Source organism: Xenopus tropicalis, chromosome 3 (assembly GCF_000004195.4).
Source record: "Xenopus tropicalis strain Nigerian chromosome 3, UCB_Xtro_10.0, whole genome shotgun sequence".
NCBI classification, from domain to species: domain Eukaryota; kingdom Metazoa; phylum Chordata; class Amphibia; order Anura; family Pipidae; genus Xenopus; species Xenopus tropicalis.
The window spans coordinates 110628885-110651881 of NC_030679.2; the positions used below are offsets into that span (position 1 = coordinate 110628885).

General features: G+C 38.9%; 1 protein-coding gene across 4 annotated transcripts in view; it reads left to right on the top strand.

Annotated features, from left to right (window-relative positions):
• Positions 1-2524: 2524 nt before the first annotated feature.
• Positions 2525-22997, top strand: part of ntrk3 (neurotrophic receptor tyrosine kinase 3) — a 347933-nt gene continuing 327460 nt past the window's right edge. For 2 of the 4 annotated variants that reach the window (XM_004912649.4, XM_031899232.1), the window contains exon 1: positions 2788-4271. In XM_004912649.4, the coding sequence (XP_004912706.1) occupies positions 4021-4271 (251 nt within the window). In that variant the 5' untranslated portion in view covers positions 2788-4020. Of the gene's footprint in view, positions 2747-2787; positions 4272-22997 lie in introns of those variants that run through there. The other 2 variants (XM_031899231.1, XM_012959558.3) reach the window with 2 other exon arrangements.

Below are 22997 nucleotides of genomic sequence, written 5' to 3' on the forward strand. Positions count from 1 at the left end.
GTATAAATGATTAATTAATAAGAATATGCCCCATGGAGCAGCACATGTCCTGGGTCCCTGGGTAGGACATTATTCAGTACTTGGCAAAGAAAAGGAGCATTGCACCTCAGATTGTATGTGGGTAATGGCTGGAAATTTAAACTGCATAGCACTAATATACATGACAACACCATTTTTTGCACTCAAGGATACTTTCTGGAAATGGAATGTGATTTTATGTTTCAAATATTGAAATTTATTGCAGATTTGGTCAGACTTAGGAAATAAACTCAATTTGTCAGGTTGTGCATTTATATAACTGTACTTGTATTTCATAATTTCCCCAATTTTCACCAATTTCATTTATTGCATATACATAAAAGAAAGTGTGATGTAACATGCTATGATTGCTGAGTGATAGTGATAGGAACCCTGGAGCTACCTCCACCTTCTGACCAGATTTTAGCTCCAGGGCTCCCTTTCCTCCCAGCATCATTTGGCTCAGCATACTTGTGCCAAGAGGATAGGGTGCACATGCCATTCGCATGCTGAACACCAGAAAACCAACTTAGAAAATATTCAGTGCAACTGCACCCTATTTGCATTGCAGTTGTGTCCATTTTAGTGAACTGGATGCAAATGCAATAGGCAATGCACAACAGTATCAAAAGAATCACTTGGTTGTGTCTGCAATGACTCTGGAATTCTGGGGAAAATGGTGCATTATGGGAATAAAAAACAGAGATTGCACGTGAAATTGTGCTTTGCACACTACATTAAGGTAAGTAAATGCACCCTACAGACTGACAAATTGAGTTTATACTATCGATTCACATTGGGAACAGTAACTAGCTTGACTTGAACCCTCTGTTTCCTCCTGAGGACACGATGACACTGTTTATAACAATATTTGCGCTTCTGCACACTCTTTGCCCTAATAGTTCTTAAAAAATGAATGTAAAAACTGTTTTTTTTTTTTTAACATATGGAATGGCTAAAACTACGCACCTGCGTTAGTAAATCAGCCCAGCAATGTTTCTTTAATATTGTTAACAATAACAATGTTGGACAAACCTATGGAATCCATTTAAATTTTAATGAGAGATTCTGTAAGTTCTACAGATGCACCGAATCCAGAATTTGATTTGGGATTCAGCTAAATCCAAGTACTTTTGGTACAACTGGGATTAGGCTGAATCTTTAGTGTTTAGTAAAATACTGAATCTTAAAATCAGTGGATTAACTTTAATTTTCTTAGCCCCCTGCAAAAACCTTTTGGGGGACCCCTTCCTCGTCATGTTACTGTGACCCCCCTCCCTGCCATGTCTACAAGTGAATGGATCTTACAACATGGTAGCTGGCAGGTCCTGCTTCCGCCGATGGGTAGTTATGTCTCAGCTTACAGTCATGTGACTTTTAAAGCACTTGACAGTCAAAGTAATGTTTTTGTTAACAAATTTTGTATTTTTTTTCATATTTTACAATGAAAACTAGGCTTTGGATTTGTTTCAGTATTCAGACAAATCTTTGGTGGAAGATTTGGTAGTTCTCAGAACGCAAAAAAAAAAAAATGGATTATGGATTTGGTGCATCCCTAGTATATTTCCGAAGCAGCTAAATAAAAAGGAGCAAGAGAGAAGCTAGAAGAACAGAATCATATGAAAAGCTACTCAGAGGTGGGGAGTTATGTAACCATTACACTCCTCAGCTCATGCATGCTGATAATAATGTATGCCACCCACCTTAATACTTCCCACCCAATCTGACACCCCTCTGATAACATGGAGCAGTATATGACCTATATAAAACACTCCATATGCAGGTACTAAGGAATAATAACTAATAAGGATGGGATGTGCCTTTGTAAGTGTGTGTGTGTGAGTGTGTGTCTGTGAGAGAGAGAGAGAGAGAGAGAGCATTCAGCATATGCTCTGCAGAGGGAATTCCACAAGTGTGCACAGAGTGGTAATGTATGCAAAAGGGAATTTGCTTAAGGCTCACACCCTCCCTTTTCATGATACTGCATAAAGAATTAGTTTTGGTATGTGAGTTGTGTGTGTGTATGTGTATGTATGTATGTATGTATGTGTGTGAGTGTGTGTGTGAGTGTGTGTGTGAGTGTGTGTGTATGTATGAGAGTGTGCGTATGTATGAGAGTGAGTGTGTATAAAAGTGTGTGTGTGTATGTATGAGAGTGTGTGTATAAAAGTGTGTGTGTATGAGAGTGTGTGTATGTATGAGAGTGTGTGTATAAAAGTGTGTGTGTGTGTGTGTATGTATGAGAGTGTGTGTATGTATGAGAGTGTGTGTATGTATGAGAGTGTGTGTATAAAAGTGTGTGTGTATGTGTGTGTGTATGTATGAGAGTGTGTGTATGTATGAGAGTGTGTGTATGTATGAGAGTGTGTGTATGTATGAGAGTGTGTGTATGTATGAGAGTGTGTGTATGTATGAGAGTGTGTGTATAAAAGTGTGTGTGTGTGTGTGTGTATGTATGTATGAGAGTGTGTGCATGTATGAGAGTGTGTGTGTATGAGAGTGTGTGTATAAAAGTGTGTGTGTATGAGAGTGTGTGTATGTGCCTGCCTGCCACTCTCCTCCCTCTCTAGTCCTGATCACACTGCTTTGATTCTCTGGCTCTCAGTAAACAGCTGAGACTCCCACCTTTTTTTCCTCCTTCCCTTGGACAAGAGACATCAGTTCGTCTGTGGAATCAACAATCTTCGGCTCTGAGAGTCCCTTGCACCTGTATCCCCCCCTACAGCAGGTCCATCTTGTTTAATCATTGTCTGTCGTGCTGTGTGTGTATCAGTGTGTGTATCAGTGTGTGTAACAGTGTGTGTGTATAGAGAGCACACTATAACCCCGGCATGCAAGGAAGCAGTGATGAAGGGCAGGGGAAATGAAGCAGTGCTGGGATCTACTTAGGGTGGTACGCTTGCCAAAAATGCATCATGCATCTTAATTCGCTCCGTCCAGTCCCTAGCATACCGCGCTGTAAGCTCCAGCGGCTCCCTGCTGCTGTCTATCCATTCCCCCCATTTTCCTATCACGATGATGCCTGAAATCTCTTGGCCATTTGATGCAGATCTGGATATTAATTATTTCAGAAGCAGAGCATCCTCCTCCTCCTCCTCCATCCTCATTGCTCCCAGGCTCTGAGACCCAGCCTGGTGCTGCTGTAGCCAAAGCACTTGCGTTTTTTTTCAGTGAGGGGCAAAGCTCTCACATGACTGAGCTCCCTGAGCTCCCCTTGTGCCATTATAATCCATTGCTGCCTGTGGGGAGGGGGAGCCAGGACAGGTAGAGATATCCAGTAAGTGGGAATGGGATGCTGAACTTTATTTTCTCCTGGTGTATGTGTGTGAGTGTGTGAGTGAGAGAGAGGGCTCTGCGGATTCAGTGCAGTATCTGCCTCCTCCTCACCCTGGTGGCACATCCTACAAGCTCAGACTGGCTGTGCCAGGGGAAGCCGGGCTTTTTACCCTATACACTGGAGCTACTTGGTCATTTTGCATCCCATCAGCTTGCAAATGCTACTGTTTGATCTCTGATCCCGTCTATGTATCATTCCTATTTTTTTCCTGATCCCTCTTTTTGTTTCCCACCCCCCATCTCTTTTTTCTGTGTTTTTTTTGCAGGTGTGACAGTATGAATTCTGCCCAGTAGGTGGGACTTGGTGACTTTAACACCCGGCTTTTTTGTCTTCTTTTTTAATTTTTTTTCTTTTTTTTTTCGGTTTCTTTTTTTTTTCTGGTTTCCTTCATCTGGTGCTGCGTTCTTTAGAAGTCTGGCAACATCTTCTGGGAAAAAAAGAGAAATAAATAAGGCAATATTGTGGGATCAAGCAGGCAGGCACCAGGCATGATGTATTTGTGTGGATTGGGACTGGGAGCGCTTTCAGGATGAGTTTGGCTGCGGGAGGATTTTCCATCTGATTTGCTGATCAAGGGAAAGGCTCAGCTTTGCTCTTCATCTTCACCCCCTTTCCCCCTTTTCTATTCTGCCCCCTCCCCCCCATATTTTGGGGTCGGAAAACGGATGCCTGAAATGGATGTGTTGCTTCTGCCTGGCAAGTGCAGTTTCTGGCGGATTTTGCTATTGTGGAGCCTTTGGCTGGACTCCTTGGGGTCGGCTTGCCCTGCTAACTGTGTGTGCAACAGCACCGAGATTAACTGCACGAAGCCGGACGATGGGAATATCTTTCCCCTGTTGGAAGGGCAGGAATCTGGGACCAGCAATGGCAACTCTATCGTTAACATCACTGACATCTCCAGGAATATCACTTCAATGTAAGTACCTTATCTCTTCTTATCCCTCTAACCAAAGTGCAACCAACCTGAGCTGTGGGAATATTAAGGATGCTAGTATAGATTGGAACCTGCCAGGGGCACCACTTTGCATTCTGACATTTGGGTTTCAGATGGGTATGAATCTAATCTCCAATACAGTCATTTGGTTCTTCCTAAACAGGGTTTTTCTTAATCCTTTGGGTGCCAGAGCACCCCATTACTCAGTGTCTGGGCACCCCTCTCAGGCACACCGATCCGGGTAAGTGCTGGTGTTGTGTTGGGAGATTAAATGATCGCCTATGTCTGTTAACTAAAAAGATCTCTGAAATGTGTGATCTGCTGGAGTGTGGCTCCTATAATTGTGAGTGTATGTTATACACATGCAGTGGTTGCAATACAGCCACCTAAAATAGCTCAGGTCATTTCTTACTGCAGAGAGTCAAATAGGGAAAACGATAGTTTTCTGCTGTCACCTACCCCATTACATTTAAGGTGATGGTATATCACTCCCTGCAATAAACCCCCCCATAACCCTTTTACCCAAACAGAAGCCTATTAATGGCAATTTCCCAGCAATAGTAAAGGCTTGGGTTGTGTCTGATCAGATTGAGCCGAGGTAGATCGAACGTGCTTGGGGTGTACGTTTAGAACCGACCGTGTTCTTGTTAATTCCCATGGAAGTTGGCAGCGATGTGCCGATGAGCGAACGTTAGATGTGGTTAAACCCGGAGCTCAGTGGGACGCATGCAACAAGCTGCTGTTCGCACCGCTGAATAAACTCTGCCTTTCCCAAGCCTAACCCAATGGAACTGACGGGAACGCATTACATGAGTATTGACAGTGGTGCAGAAATCCCAAATTCCCCATTTCGCTTCTATTTAATGCAGTTGTCTTGGTGGCCATGGCATGTCACGGGTTAATTGCACCAAGCAATGCGTTTCTGGCTCCTAGATACGTATTATCTGCTAACAACAAAATATTACATTGTGCCAATTTTAATATTACTATTTATTATATTGCCAAGTTGCACAGACAGCTCCCTTCCCCTCTCTCCCTCTGCATAAGAAAAGAGACAAATGGCTTATAGGTGCTGCCATGAAACATGCTGTTTGCATATAAGTTATTTAGCAGAGAACAGCGCAGTACATGCTGGCAGTTTGGGTTGTCATGATATTGTGCATATAACCCCTCTGTGTGAGCTGAGAGTTGTGGCTGCAGGGTTGCCCACTTGCTGAATACAAAAAGAATCTTCCATTCCTCTAATTCAGTAATCACTGACTCCCACTGATGTGTTTTTCCCATTAAATATCATTCTGCCTGGGCAAAGGGTTACTGATTATCCTCTTGTCTGTCTGCATTTTTTATTCTTCACACCATGAATGTGTGAAAGAGCCCTGGGTAGTTTGCCTCCCCACCCTCCCATTACACACTCAGCCCTGTGTTTAGAGATTCTGCTCAACATCCAGATTACACACTACACATATTCCTTAGGATGAGATTGGCCCCTGGAAGCTTTATTTAATGAGACAGTGTGACAAATTCTCTCCCATTATGCAGCCACCTTATAGAAGTACACAAACACACACACCGACGATAGCGTTTTATGAACTGTACAATGTTGTTTCTGAGGTTTTGCATCAGTTACAATGGTGCAATGTTATTTACTTGGCAGGGATTGCTATCAGCCTTTGGCAAGTAAGGTTTTTTGATACTGTAGCATCAAACATATTTTTACCATCATTAGAATTAGAAAAGTACAGGGCCACAGTTAGAAAATATAGACCCCCCTGGAAATGCAGGAAGTTTAGATGCCCCCAATAGGGAAACAACAGGAATGAGTAAAATTGAACCCATCCAGCTATTGTTGAATTGCAATTCACAGAAAATGCCAGTTAATGAAAGTGTATCTAATCATTTTTACATAGTATAATATTTCCTATGTATGTTTATCAACTTTGTTTACACTAGGGGTCCCTGAAAATATGGGGGGGGGGGGGGCAAAGATAAAATGCTTCTTTGCTTCATACTAAAGATTGAGGCTGAGATATGTTGTAAATGTATCATAGTTTGGATAATATGCAGAAACCCTATTTTATACCAGTACTGGATTCCCAGCCTAATCAAATCCATTATGAATACACACACAGGCAGAAGCAAGATATTGCCAGGCAGCTGCAGGGCTAGTTATGAAGGTTAAACCTTAGTACATCTTCATCTAATGCAAAGCAAAACTTTCCCCAAAGCAGATCTGAGGATTTTGTAGGAGGCACGGTGGCTTTGGGCCACAAGCAATGATATGTTACAAGAAGAGAGGATTATGGGATGTCTTATCAGCTAGCTCTGGCCTTATTCAGTTTACCCATTGTTACATAAACTGATGGTAAGAATATTAATGGAAACTGGGTATAATTTATTTCATGGAATCCTGCTTATAAGGTCTTACACAAGGGCTAGAGATGTAACACATCAGGACTATGTAAAATTACATCCTCACTAAATAATTATTGTTTGTATTCTTCTGTTTTGGGGTTGGGGGGGTCAGCCACTAGATAGACTCTGCTGGTGCACCAGATCCATACTCTTTAGCTTCTTTTGGCCTATTTGGGGATTGTGTACAAGCAAGCCATTACTTTTCATTATACTCATTAGTAATTTTATCTCACCATATATCGCTACTAAATTAGCAACATAGGTAACAATACCACAACAATATTCTTTGTATCATTTTCTATCACTGCGGATGTAACTTCATATTTTTCATCTGTATGCATAAGGATAAATAAAAAACCATGTAACAATACTTTTTGCAAATCATTTATTTTTTCTGATATTGCTGTTTTAAAAGCCCCGTGAGTGCTGGCCTTCATTGTACTTGTGTATATACATATATATATATATTGCAAGTTTGTTTTTCATGGTTGTGTAGCCTACAGTGTAAATGCTATGGAATCCTAGTCTTTCACCAACTATAGACATTGTTGGTTGATTCAAGTTTAATTTTAAATTAGAATTTAATTTTTCATCATTGGGCGCTAATCCAATCACATATAAAATTCCCAACATGTATGCAGCACTTTACTCATTAGTCCCCGAATAAATCTTGACTGCAGCCAGACACAAATGTCATTTCCCATGCTGAATTTGGACATTGATGCCATTTTTTTTTCTTGCCTAGAATCTCAGCATATGCTGCCCATGTAATGCTTGGGGGTTATCTATGGATTCAGCGGAGCAAAGTCTTCACTTAAGCAGCATTCTTGTGCATTGCGCAGGCGCTCATTTGCTGTATAAAGGGTGGAAGCACAAGGCATCACTCTCATTGGATGTGTTTGTGCAGGCAGCACTCTAATGTATACACAAACACACACCTCCCCCCCCCAAAAGACACAGCCCCCCTCCTCCATCCCCCAAACACAGATTTTTAGGGTAAGGGTCATGGGGTCAGGGGCAGAGACAAAGAAATCAGTCTGTGTAATGGGATAAGGAGGAATGCTTTAACCTAACAAGCCATTTATAAGATTATACTGAAAACTGCTTGCACTTGGTTATTAAACAGATACCAAATACTATAAATTAAGATGACCATGAAGGATCAGTTGGTCACTATCTCTGTAATACTGAGCCAGATTCAGTTAAAAAAATACAAAATCTCAAAAGTTTATAATTGGAATTATTATTCAGAACATCGGCATAGCTGGAAGCACTGAAAATGAGAAACTCAGTCATGCCACAGGCACTGGCAAACTGGGGCAAGTTGTTATTGTATGTACTGAAATTCAGCGGGATGCTAGGTACAGTTACAAACATTTACTATCTGTAACACATATAAATGGAGAAGATGCTTTTCCGTGGCACTGAATAGTCCAGCAGTAGTGTGACTGCCTGACCTCTAGGGCAATGAGATGTTCAGGGGGGAAAGGGTTAAGAAGTGGTCACCAAGTTCCACCTAGTAATTACAAGATTTTGCCCATTATGTTTTTGCACACAAAAATGCAGCATCAAAATAGAAATTGTCAACTACTAGTGCCTATGGGAATAAAAGGAAATATCAGCATGGGAAAATTTTACTAAATTCTTGATGAAAAATGCACATTGTTATTATTATTATTAGTATTGCTATTGTTCTCACATTTTTATAAAGCAGTAAGCACTGTACAATAAATGGGTATATGCACTGAACATACAAATTAGATACCAACGAAACAACCAGTAACTGATATAAAAGGTAAAGAGGGCTTTTTTTTACATTTTAGCTTGTAAGCCTGTGTCTGTGTTAGTATTCACACAAGTCACATAGGCATCATTGGGCAAGTGGGTTGAGGGGGATTCTGGATGTTTTGAGAAACCGTTATATGTGCCAAAGAAATATTTGTTCTCTTTTGCGGCTGATAATTCTGAATACAAACCCCCATATGTAATAACATGCACTAAATTTGCCCAGGAGCAGTAACCTATAGCAACCAATAAGGTGTATACTTTTAAACAGGTGACCAGTAAACACTTCCAGCTGAGTGGTTGTTACGGGTTACTGCTCACAGGCAAACTTAGTGCCTTTTATTACATAACCCCATGTAAGCCTTGGTATAAGCATAAGATTTTGCTACCATAGAACTATTATTGTACTTAAAAGGTGGTTCACATTGCAAGTAACTTTTAGTATGATGTAGACAGTAGTATTGTAAGACAATTTGCAATTAGTCTTTAATAGTTACATATTTTTGGTGTGCATGATGAATGTACCCTCCGGTTGCTAGGACTTAATTAGCCTAGTAACTAGGCAGCAGTTTGGAAATAATGTTGAAGATCAAAAGGAGAGGGACTAAAATCAACATAAGCAATTAAAAACAGTATTACTAATAACACTGATCCTGTGCAGTTCATCTGTTTATTGATTGTCGCGATCATCGACCCTTGACATCCGGATAGTATTTTTAGTAGTAGGCTGGACATGGGCGGAGTAGGACTACTAATAATTAAAAAAAAAACATGCAGTGGCTGAGAATAGGTCTAATTTAATACATACTAAAAGTTAATATGAAGGTGAATAGTCCCTTTAAACTGTTAGTGGTGTATTTATTGGTGCAATGACACTAAGCAGTTCTTTCTACCTTTATCCAATAACAATTTAAATATGTTGTTGATTGACATAATCTGGAATATATATAGAGGAAGTTGTAATTCCTTAGCTATGTGGACATCTCTCTGCCATCCAAGTTAATTGTGTTGACCAACACAGTGCTTGGATGAATACGCATTCGGAAATTCAGCGCAGAAGCTCACTGTTCTACACCGTACACCACCACCCTATGCAGAGTCAGTAACTTTTACCATGGTTCTTGCCTTGAATCAATGAAAAGGTGTCTAAGCTGTCATTTAGGTTTTCCCTGGGTAGAAGTTTATGAGCACTAAGGGGCACAAGGGTGCCTTCAGGTAGCACCTCTGCCTGGGGGAATGGCAGCACTGTGATATTGTTATCCAGAGTAAGCTGTACAATGCAGCATCAGGGGGCTCATCGCTGTCCTCATCTCCTGCCCATATGCCACCCCTGTCTGCTCCTCTAGAATAGGGCTCTGCCCAACACAGATAGTGTTCACTAGTACATGAGCTGTCTGTGGGTTTCCATTCAAGTTGGTGGGAAGTAACAGGGGTAGTTTATGGTACTTACTGAGTAATATATAAACGTGCCATCAGCCCTAAGGCATGGTGCTCCCCATTATAGAAAGACTTGTGGATTGAAACATCAAAGTGAATCAACTGGCTGCAGTACGTTGAGGGATTCTGTTTCTTGTGTTTTTTATGATGTCATTTTTAGTTTTAAATTACACTGTTTACATACTCTGCCATTTAAAATTTTATTCTTAAACCAAAAAAATTATTTTTTTTAGTTGTAATAATGGTGTTTAGGCGCTATCTCAGTGCATTGTGCCTGAGTCTGAGCTTTCAGAAGGAGCCAGCGCTACACAATAGAACTGCTTTCAGGTAACCTATTGTTTCTCCTACTCCCATGTAACTGGAGGAGTCCCAAGCCGGACTTGGATTTCTTACTATTGAGCGCTATTCTGATATCTACTGGGAGCTGCTATCTTGCTCCCTTCCCATTGTTCTGCTGATTGGCTGCTGGGAGGAGGGTGATATCACTCCATCTTGCAGCTCAGCAATAAAGTATGACTGAAATTTATCAGAGCACAGGTCACATGGCTGTGGCACCCTGGGAAATGAGGAATATAAAAAAACTGTTTGTTTATTTTAAAAAACGGGTGTCAATGCAGGATTCTGCTGGAGAAGCTCTATTAATTGATACGTTTTGAAAAAAACATGTTTTGCATAACAGTATTTCTTTAAAGATCAGGAAAAATCCTGCAGATTTTCTTAAAATTTTTTCAAGAAGAAATTGATCAGTATACAAAAAAATCTTCTCATTTTGTCTTATAGCATATGTGATAGAAACTGTGCAGAACCTTTCTTGCCTTTTTTTGTTCTTGGTTATTTATACATTTGAGATGCAAGAGAAATGTATGTACATAGAAAAGTGATATTTATCTATGCCTTTTCTAGCTGAGTTTGGTGCATTCACTCCCTAGATGCTTGGTATTCTGTGTTGCTTGATTTTCACATAACCATAGAGCCTTCCTGACTAGCCCAGGGCCTTCTCACAGACACTGGAACACCACAAGGTTAGCACCCTGTTACTCACAGTTCAATAATAGAGATCAGCAGGCCATGCAGTCAAGATCAAAGTTGTCTCCACCAAAAGCATTGCCTTAATCACAGCCTTTCTCTAGGAGCATCCTTCTCTTTTCCACAGCCACATAGAGACCAGAGAGTCTCACTTTTTTTAAGAGTCAACCTTAACTCCTTTTCTGCCACATAACACCTTACTGGCACTCTTGCACACCAGAAAGCCATATATTTCTTTACACTCACTGACCAAACTGTTTCCAAGTTCGCTCTCTAAAATAAATGTCCTCTCAGCTAAGGACAGATGTGCTGCAGACAATTACTAATGACCTTATGTGTCGTGTTACAGGGATATTTTGAAGTCCTGGCTTGTTATGTCCCTCCAGGTCTGGATATTGACACCCAACCTTAAATGGATTTCCTCTATGACTTTTCTAATAGGTTGTACCTAAAGCAATTACAATTCCATGGCAACTATAGTACAACCATGATTTATGTAAACTTGAGGCATATCATGCTTTTTGTTTCTTTACAATTTGCTGCCATTTCTTAAAGTGACACTAACACACCTCTAAATGAACTGACATAGCGCTAACTCTTGGTTATGCATTTGGGTTTTTATCATTGTGTTAAAGGGGTGGTGCAGCATTCAGTTACTTTTTAGAATGTTATAGAATGGGCAATCCTTAGCAACTTTTCAATTGCACTCTATTTTTTCTTTAATATAGTTTTTTAATTGTTGGGCTTCTTCTGGTTATTTCCAGCTTTGAAATGGGGGCCACTGACCCCAGCAGGCAAAAAAAAACTATTGTCATAATTACTTTTTAGTACTTACCCTTCTATTCAGGCACTCTCCTATTCATATTCCTGTCTCTCATTCAAACTGCTGTCCAGTTGCTAGGGTAATTTAGATCCTAGCAACCAGATAGGTGCTGAAATACAAGTAGATAAATAATTCAAGACCACAAATAATAAAGAAAATACATATAAGAAGACCAATTGCAAATTGTCTCAGAGCATCACTCTCTAAATCATACTAAAATGTATTTTAAGGTTAAGCGTCTTAGCTTATTGTTAGCATGCTATTGGAGCTAGTCTTTCTTTTTGCAATATACAGCCCCACCAATCAGCATGAAGCACAAGGAAGCCCAGTAACCCAGAAAAAAGAAAATGGAAGGTCTATGGAAAGTTAACACAAGCTGCACAAGCCAAGGATGTTTGTATTTCAGGAAACCAGTACTTAATTTAGATGCAGATCAGTTTTGCTTTAAATCTCCAATCTGAGGGTGACTGCATTTTGGTACAGATGTTCTTGAAAGCAGCCTGGATGAATTTGTAAATAATGATGATAAATAGCTTCCGAAATATCAGACAGGACCCAAGGCTAAATATAGACAAAACTATTGAGCGCTTTGTAATTACTATTGAAAGTCCATAATTTACATCTTTGTGCAGCCAATAACATACTGAAAAGGCTATTGGGGCTTGTTTATGGCAAAGGATAATCTGTATCTCTGTAAAGCACTATAGAAGGCGGTGTGTATAAAATTAACCTAACTAAATGCTATAAAGGCTGATCCAGTAGACAGTCAGATTATCATAATTACGTATGAAAGCTAAGAAATCCAGGACTTTTCGTGCACCAGAGCAGAGGGTGAATTGCTGCTATTTTAAAGCCACGGGACCTGTGTTGCTAAAGACCAAGTATTAATGGATGAGCGCTTATGGATGACAGCCAAGCCTGTAGGAGCCATTTACCTGATTCCTTGGCTTTCTACTGGACGCAGTCTAATAGAATAGAGCTTAACTTTATACTTTGATGCTAATTTCACCATTATGGGCTTTATTTTCCGAAAGCATTTTCTATGAAATAAGCATCTCCTCCCCTTTGAAACAGTTCTGCCGATCCTTTTTTAATTTTGTTTTTCTTTATTAATGGTAATGATGCTTCTCTGTTAGTACCTGGTGAAGATGAAATGTGCCTTGTTAAAGTGCTAGTTGCACATATCAGATTGCTATCAACAACAGGAACACAGTGACAAAGTCACTGGACTTGTAAGATGTAGTGGTTTATGTAATAAAAGGCACTAAGTTTGCCCAGGAGCAGTAACACAGTATCACAGATTGGGACCTGATAGCAGCTTTTAATATTACATTTAATATTTGCTTTTTGACTTTTTATTGCCTTAACATTTCTCACATTCTAAAGAATTTCTTGCTACATTGCTGAACTGCAGCTCCCGTTCACTTTCAGTACAACTTGGAGGTTTGGGGCAGTTCAGTGCAGAGATGGTCACAAGTTGCAGATATTTGATCTATAATTTCCCTGTGGCAGTAACATGTATCATATATTTTACTAGACAATATCATATCAATAAGCATTGAGGCCTTCATGCTGGAAAATATTCTGCATTGCTGTAGCATAGCAAGGTAAAAAAAGATTGACAGTGGGCTTCATGACAAACAGTAGGTTCAGTAGAAGGCATAAACAGGCTTAAATAAAAAAGCATTTGGAAGCCCAAATGAATTTTAATTTCAGCCTATTTATGGGCATCTAGCAATTATTTAGCTGCACCTAGCACTCTTATACCTATGAATTGTAAGACAGACACAAGCTACAGTAGACAGTAATTACTTAGTTGTCAAATACACCTATAAAAATGGAATTGTCATGCTGCAAAGGAAAATTGGAGCTAAAGTACGTACTGTTCCTTTGTCAAGCATATTTGGCTATGTTCCTAAACAATTATTCAAAATTTGCCATGCCTTTGGAAAACAAAAGATTTAATCCAAATCATGGTGTTTCAGCATGATTAATGTTTTTTTTTAGTTTAGCTGATTGATATCTTTGATTAGTCTTTAGCAGTCTGATTTAAAGGGGAATATCACCCAGCAATGGAGAATATCACCAAGGAATTAACTTAATAGCATTCATGATGGGGAAAATAATACTGCAAGACTATTATTGTTGTTCTGTTTCTTTTAATCTTGTGGCTATAATTATGTGATATAGCGTTTATTTACTTAATTATTTACAAAATTACCGCCTGGACCTAGATGGAAGCAGCTCCAGGGTTCCCCAGTGTCAATAGATGCAGCTGCACATTGTTTATCAGAAGAGGCAGGATGGACGCATTGGCAAGTGGAAGTGCAGGAGTGTGTTAATAGGTACACACTGAGCGGCACCAGTTGTGAGTGTATTCATAAATGACCCCGTATTTGTTCTGCAGATCTCCATTTTGACTTTAAGGTCATAATCTTGTTCCCAACTTAATGTAGCTACCAGGCAGCTGAATGACTGAAAATTGAATAGGAAAGGGTCTTAACAAAAAGATATTTGGTAACTTATTAATAAGACTAAAAAAAGTGAATGGATCTCATTAGTTGTTGTAGGAATAAAGAAAAAAGTAGACCAGTTGCAAAATATTTTATACACATACATTATATGGAAAGTTACATTTTAAAGTGAACTGTCCCTTTAAATGATCCAAATCAAGGTATACTTGGTAAAAGCAATGTTTTCAAACACATCAGAATTCATGGGGTGCATTTATTAAATTAATAAATGTAAGCATTAAATTAAGAATTGAAAAACCTGCAAATGGAAATGGAGATAAGCATACAAGTTGTAATGTTGCTTCTCCTTCTTATTATAATATATATATGGCTTGTGTTTGTAATGCTGACTTGTACGCACAAATACATGAATGATGGCTTCTATAATTAGAGTAAGTAAATCAGGTCACTAAGCACATGAGAGGGAAAGAAACAATTTGTTGCTGATCAATCCTTACTCCACTAATTAAACCAAAGTGTTGGAATTATTGTGGGATGCTGGCCAAACAAAGACCAAATGAGAAAGTATCCTTCCTTCTCTCTAATCTCTCATTTTGCTAATAAGATCAGCATTTTAGGGTAAAAGCGGTGGGTCGACATAAACAGACATGTTTAACATTAATGTAACAAGTGTAAAATGATGCATTGATCATTCAGCCTTTGGCCAATAGGATTATATTTGCAGATGTTAGATACATTGGTCCAGTTAAATATTTAGCCAGTACATGGAGCAATCATATATTCAGTCTACTCCTTTTAAGGAACCATGATTATAAGTGCCTTTAGCCATGAACAGTGTGCACTGCATTTAAAGGGGCTATTCACCTTTAAATTAACTGTTAGTATGACACTGACATTAATTGTCTGAGACAAACTGTTTTTTGTTTTTTATTTTTTGTGTTTTTTCATTTATTTAGGTTTTTGTTCAGCAGCTCTTCAGTTTGGAATTTCAGCAGCTATCTGGTAGCTAGGGTCTTGTTTACCTTAGAAACCAGGCAGTGGTTTAAATGAGAGACTGTAATAAGATTAGGAGAGGAACAGAATAGAAACATAAAGATTAAAAAGTAACAGTAAAAATAATGATATTGTAAGCATACAGAGCAATAGGTTTTAGCGACTGGGGTCAGAGACCCCCATTTGAAAGATGGAAAGAGACAGAAGAGGAAATGAAATAATGCAAAAACTATAAAAATGTAAATAATGAAGATGAATTGCAAAGTTGCTAGGAATAGGACATTCTGTAACATACTAAAATTTTAATTAAAGGAAAACTATACGCCCAGAATGAATACTTAACCAGTTTACATTATGTTAAGTGACCTATTAAAGAATCTCGCCAAAGTGGAATATATATATTGCCCTTTTACATCCTTTCCCTTGATCCACCATTTAGTGATGGGCTGTGTGCTCCCTCAGAGATCACCTGACCAGAAATAATGCAGCTCTAACTGTAACAGGAAGTAGTGTGGAAGCAAAAGGCAGAACTTTGTCCATTCATTGGCTGATGTGGCCGATATGTATGTGTGCCTTGGCTTGTTTGTGTGCACTGTGAATCCTATGATCCCAGGAGGCGGCCCTTAATTCTTAAAATGGCAATTTTCTATTTAGGAGTACCCAATAGCACATACTATTAAAAAATAAAATGTTTATGAAAAATGAAGCAGAGTTTTACATATGAGCTTGTTTATGCAATATATTTTTATAGAGACCTACATTGTTTGAGGGTATAGTTTTCCTTTATTACAGATGGGAGTTTGTGTGAACAGACTATATAATGCAATGCAGCAAGTAATGAGAGTGTATTGGGTGGAGAATACAAGAATATATTGGTTCATAATAGTAACCCATAGCAACCAATGAAACATCAGTTCTCCTTGCAGCTGACTTAAAAAGTCACTGATTGGCTGCTATAGGTTACTGCCCATTGTTGATAAATGAACCCCATTCTGTCCACACTAAATACAGTAAAGCAAATACACTCTCATGTTTTCACGTGTGCCTGCTATACCCACATTCATCCATAATGATAAAGAGAGACAGCACTAGGGTATGTGCAAGGGGGTAATAAAGATTTCTTAATCAATATCTATAGGTTATTGTCCCTTTATTCTATAAGGAAATCCTTTGAAGCAAAAGAAGGCAGAAAGCCGACTACATTTTACTATTCCAGCTCAATTGCTGTGATTTTATTACGTTAAATCATGTTACTTCTTTGCTAACTGGGCCCCCAGCTATGAAACATCAAAGAAGTGATTATGAAAGATCTTCTATTACAGAAACATAGGGTTAATTAATTAAAAAATATTAATAAACATATTCACACTTGTCTCATTTGGTAGATAGTTAACTGTGAAAAATAAGCCAAACTTTTTAATGTCTTTCTGTCATGTTGTTTACCTATGTACAGTCAATATACAGGAACTACACAGCTTAGTTCCCAAATTGTGACTGACTGTAAGAAATAAACATTTATCAGCACAATAAGGCTGGCGTACCCAAATATTTACATACCTATAAATACCATGTCATATCATTTGCTGTTGTTTAAATACCATACTGAATACTTGCTGTTTATTACTGCTAATGCCACAGGATATTTAGGATGTAAGTTTCACAAATAAACACATCGCAGTGGTATTGTAAGCCACGGGCCCTCTCAATACTACGGGGAATCCGTACAGCTATATTTGTACACTTATTCCCATTGCAGATTTATGGCTGTTAAACATGTCCTCACATTTTCAAATAATTAATGACCATGTTGTGGGTTTAGCTTTCTCCACCACTGGACAGTTTTCAAAGCCAAAACAAGTATGGATTGTTGTTTGTTTTCCACGCTGGAATATTTGTCAGTAAAGACTTCATTCAGGACTCAGAACACCATAGGAACAGAACGGAAGACCTGCATTTTTCATGCAAATTCATTTGAATTTTTTTGTCATAACCCTGCAAAAGATAATGCACGATTACATTCATTCATTCATTCCTCCCCCAGTCCAGCTTGTGGGTAGCCATTTTGACAGAATGATAAGGCTAGCGTGCCTTGAATAACAAATAAGTCCTGTTCACATGGCAGTCTAATGCATCAAAACAGTTGGAAGTAAATGCCCCAGACTTCTAGGATTAATGCTTATTCTTAAAATGTTTCTTAAGTAGCTTTTAATTCCCCGGTCTGTCCATCAATAATGCTTTTGTTTTCAACCCCTCTGTCAATTTCTATGGGATTTAGTTACTTCTGAAAGCAGTGCACCAAGGAGACATTATGGATAGTACAGTGCACTCCAGAACTGCTCTCTCAACCATTGAAATGAATGGGTTACCCTGCAAAGGTGCATTGACAATGGCCTCATGTATTTGATCACCCATACTAACTAACAGCCACAGGACATTTGTATAAATATTATATCAATACCTGGTAAAATTGGTCTGCTTGAAAGGTACAAGGTCATGTACAGAACAACATTTTCTGAGCACCCTGGATTAAATGAATGCACTAATTTATTATTATTATTATTATTTTAATACTACTAAGGAAATGTTCATCCCAGTATGGTCCTGATGTAGATCTCATTATGTCATTTAAATGTTGACTGCAGCTGTTCAAATACAACTATTAGCATCTCCTATCAACAGTGGGTAGCAATTCAACAACAGCTGGAGAGCAGCTATATAATGACAATATATAATCATTTTTACACAATATATGTTCTTCATAATCGCATCTACTTTTTGCTGTGGATAGGAGATGCTAGCAGTTGTATTTGAACAAATGCAGTCTATTCTGGTGATGCTGGGGGCCCCAGGGTCCTACTCTACTATACTGGCCCTTATCCAGTTTGCCCAGGATTGTTTGATAATAAAGATCCAACCCATTAGTTATCTGCAAATCTGTTTTAAGGCTGATCCTATGTCCCATTTGTTTGTGCCAGTGTACCTTCTGCACAATGTCTGGACTAATTCAGAGTGATAATTGGGTATTAGTAGTTTAAAAAACTTTCTACATCATACATGAAAGATATGTTTTGGCTTAAGTCGGTATAAAGTGTTGGAGAATTTGTGGGTTTAACATGCCAGGTACCATATTCCTTGCAAAGAAAGCCTATGGCATGTTTAGGTTGAATGTTGAATGTGCAGGACATAGATGGCTTTATCCTTTCCTATCCCGACCATGATCAGTATGAATGGTTTAATTACTGAAATAGTTCATTAGATCCAGTGTTCTAGTTGGACAACAGTTGGGGGATTTAAGTTGGTCATATAGTCTGTTGATAGTATGATACATAATATGCAGGATATGAATGCAAAATGCCAAGTTTTTGTACCTACAACACAGCAATCGTCCCAGAACTTCGGTAACTGTAACTGACCCTACTGCTACATTTTATGTGTGATGCAGCAATAAGCCCACACAAAGGCCACAGGCCACAAAGGCTCATTGCATCACCGCTGGATGACAACTGTTTAAATCTCCTGCCCTCCCAGTCCCTAATGGAGCCAATTGCACCAGAGCAAGAGTAGTACAGAGGGGACAGCTGTGAGCAGTGGGTAAGTGGCAAAGTAGCATGTATGGAGAATACCATCAATGCACTCTTTTATATTGCCTTTTTAAATAGCGCTTAGATCTCATGCAAGCACTGAACTAAAAATATAAAAGTGTATTTAGCCTGCAATGGCATTAGTATTGTCCACATTTGCCAAATAATTGAAAATGTATGTAACATAAGTGGATGCTTTTATATTACTTACATAGTAGCATTTTTTATAGAATAGGAAAACAACATCTTGAAAGACTAATAAGGGTACTATCGTTTATGAGCACTGTGTAGAATGTCCTAGTAGGGTTAAGCAATGTAACAGCTTCTAATCCTAAGAAAAAAATTAACTATGGTCATATATATATTATTTCCTATACACGGTTAGCCTTGGTTAGAATTTTCCATTTGTGAACCATTTGTGGTGGAAATGTTTTCTCTAACATTACCTTTTGCCTTGACATTTCTGAATTCAGAGGAGGCAGTGAGTATGACGTACTTAAGCATAGCACCCTGCAGTGGGATCCAATTGGAGCTCAGCTGTTAATAAGAAAAAAAATCCATCATTTGATTTGCTGAAAAATCCATGCCAAATTGTGCAGCTATGGTGTGAATCTATGGAATGAGCCCAAAATAAACTTTCAAATGTGTGACCCTCATTGTCCCTAACAATCACCATTATGTGTAGAAGTGATAGATTACTGCAGATTAGTTTGTTTATCCCCACGGTTAAAGCTTTGCAAACATGTGACTGTGAATAAAGGCAGGTCAAATTGCTGCCCCCCACCCAAAGATTCACAGCAAGATAATCAGATAAAAACAAGAGGTAAAAATGCACTATATAAAGTATGCTTCCTATTGCTATCAGTGTTAAATCAGGGGATTAGGGGGATTTTTATACCTTGTGCTGCCATAGGCAATGACCGATACAAAAGATAACCGATATAAGAGGTTACGATATCCTTGCTCAATGGATATTACTAAGACATAGTAACATAGTGAGTTAGGTTGAAAAAAGACACACATCCATCGAGATCAACCTTTTTATGTTTCTATATAACCTGCCTAACTGCTAGCTGAATCAGATTAGGTCAAAAACCACTTCTAAGGGGGAAAATTCCTTTCTGACTCCAAGATGGCAATCGCACCAGTCCCTGGATCAGCTTGTACTAAGAGCTATCTCCCATAACCCTGTATTCCCTCACTTGTACTAAGAGCTATCTCCCATAACCCTGTATTCCCTCACTTGTACTGAGAGCTATCTCCCATACCCCTGTATTCCCTCACTTGTACTGAGAGCTATCTCCCATAACCCTGTATTCCCTCACTTGTACTGAGAGCTATCTCCCATAACCCTGTATTCCCTCACTTGTACTAAGAGCTATCTACCATACCCCTGTATTCCCTCACTTGTACTGAGAGCTATCTCCCCTACCCCTGTATTCCCTCACTTGTACTGAGAGCTATCCCCCTACCCCTGTATTCCCTCACTTGTACTGAGAGCTATCTCCCCTACCCCTGTATTCCCTCACTTGTACTGAGAGCTATCTCCCCTACCCCTGTATTCCCTCACTTGTACTGAGAGCTATCCCCCCCTACCCCTGTATTCCCTCACTTGTACTGAGAGCTATCTCCCCTACCCCTGTATTCCCTCACTTGTACTGAGAGCTATCCCCCTACCCCTGTATTCCCTCACTTGTACTGAGAGCTATCTCCCATACCCCTGTATTCCCTCACTTGCTAAAAAGCCATCCAACCCCTTCTACAAACTCATCTAATGTATCAGCCAGTACGACTGATTCGGGGAGAGAATTCTATAACTTCACAGCTCTCACTGTAAAAAAACCTTTTCAAATATTCAGACAGAACCTCCTTTCTTCTAATCAAAATGGGTGCCCTTGTATCGGCTGGAAGGACCTCCTGGTAAATAAAGCCTTGGAGAGATTATTATATGATCCCCTTATATATTTATGCATAGTTATATCCCCCTTAAGTGCCTCTTCTCCTGTGTAAACAACCCCAACTTGGCCAGCCTTTCTTCATAACTGAGACTTCCCATGCTCTTTACCAGCTCTAATTCAATAATATCTCGATTGAGCACTGGAGACCAAGATGGTGCCGATCTAATAATTTATCCTGAAAGCAGAAAGTGTAATTTAATAGTTACACATTTGCATGAGGTCCTGTAACCCATAGCAACTAATAACAATTACTAGTCACTTATATTTTTAGACAGGCAACTAGTAATTGTTAGACACTGATGCTATAGGTTAAAAGACCTAATGCAAGCTTTGCAAAATTTATTACAGTACCGCTATATTAAGTGTTTTCTGTTGCTAAAGGCTGATACTCTAGGCCTGGGATCTGTCTCTATGTATGGCAAATACATAGGTGCATGGAACTAAGCATTAAAAGATCATATTAATAAAAAAAAAAGAAGTCACTAGGGGTCATTTTTTCAGAGATCCTGGGACAAAAGTGCAAGAGTGCTAAGGGGCACAATAAGCACACCCCTCATTCTATAAGGACATGTGCCTGTGGTCGAGCTACACTCTGTACCTAACAACATTCTGGAAATCCAGGGCTAAGTGTAGAGTGCAGTGCCAACAGGCACAAGACACCCTTGTCCTTACCACCTACCATAGGGCAGATGGTAATTCCAGGGCTATTTTTATGGGTGGAACTCAGGTCTTTGTGGCAATTTTTCACGGTGCAGGGCAAGGCAATTTTTTTGCAATTTGCACCCTGTCCTGTACTTAAAAAATGTACTTAATAAATAACCTGCAACAGCAGCTAGCATTCTGATGTATTAGTACAGAGAAAAACTTCACTGAAAGAAGTACAGTACATTTGGGGTAAGACAGAGCTGTTAAACTAGCAGACTATGAAAAGTCATTGGCTGACCTCCATTTTTATAGACTGTAACCTGCGGCCTTCTTTTCTACAAAATGGCTCAGATATTTATGTGGCCTTATTTTTAGTTTCTTGTTCTATAATTGAAATCCACTTCCAAGGAATGTTATATTGCTAGACAACTCTACCTAGGGATGATATTTTTCAATCTATTGTAAACTGGTCACGACCCTTTTATAAAGAGAAGTATTGTGCAGCTCTTTAATTTGAGTTCCAGTTGAAATCCTTTCTGTCCATTCTTGAGAGTGACACTCAGCATCCTTCTTCACTCCCTTCTGCTTATCGACAAATGGACTGATCTTTTGTTGTGCATCGTATTTTCTTTGGCAGCCCTGAAAGGCCAACATCTTATGAGAAATGCTGGATAAGTTAGGAACATTACATCAAAAAGATACAGGAAAGGTTGGGATAGAGGTCAGAGGAGACAGAGAGGATGTTTGTTTCGCTTTGTTTCATATTTTCTGTATTTATTTCAGCTTTTATATCCTCTCTTTTTTGGTGGAATGTAGTTAAAAAATGTTTTTTCCCATTGTGTATATTTTTAATATAGAATTTAGAACCAATAGTGCCTTATCAGCCAGTGAAAGAAAGGTTATGCATTTCATAGTCTGCACTAAAGTTGCACCAAATACTGACTACAAAATATATCAAAATAAAGCTAAACCCGTATTTGCGTATTCAAATTAAATTAAATAACAAACCATAATCTGTAAATGAAAAAAAATGCTGCTTTCAGGTCTTGTGGTCACATGACTTTGGGAGACAAATTAATTTGTTTGTTAATTGAAGTTTTTTGGAAATTTGATTGCAAATTGATTCTATGGATCACTCCCACTGAGTTCTGTTGATGCTCGCAAGGTTTTAGGTGCAATTTTTTTCGCAATTTGAATTTTTAATTCATAAATCTTTCCGATTTCCGATTGCATTCCTTCTGCATGACTTGCTCGAATGGCGGAAAAGCAATCTCAAATGTTAATAAATAGGTCCCATGTTTATCTGAGCCAAATCCAAGCCCTAAGCATTTGAGCAAATCTAAGTTCTGCATAAAGTGTTTAGATTTGGACAAATACTAAGCTGAATCAAGTATGCGCCAGTTTGAAGTATATGTACTAAAGCTTTTCACTAAAAAATAGTTGTTTTGTGATCACAAGATAAATACAGCAACCATTATGCAGGTCATTAAAATTGGCCAATGAAGAATAATACATTGCATTATTCATACTTTTGTTCCTATATTTGCCCTTAAATATTTTTGTTTGCTAATTTT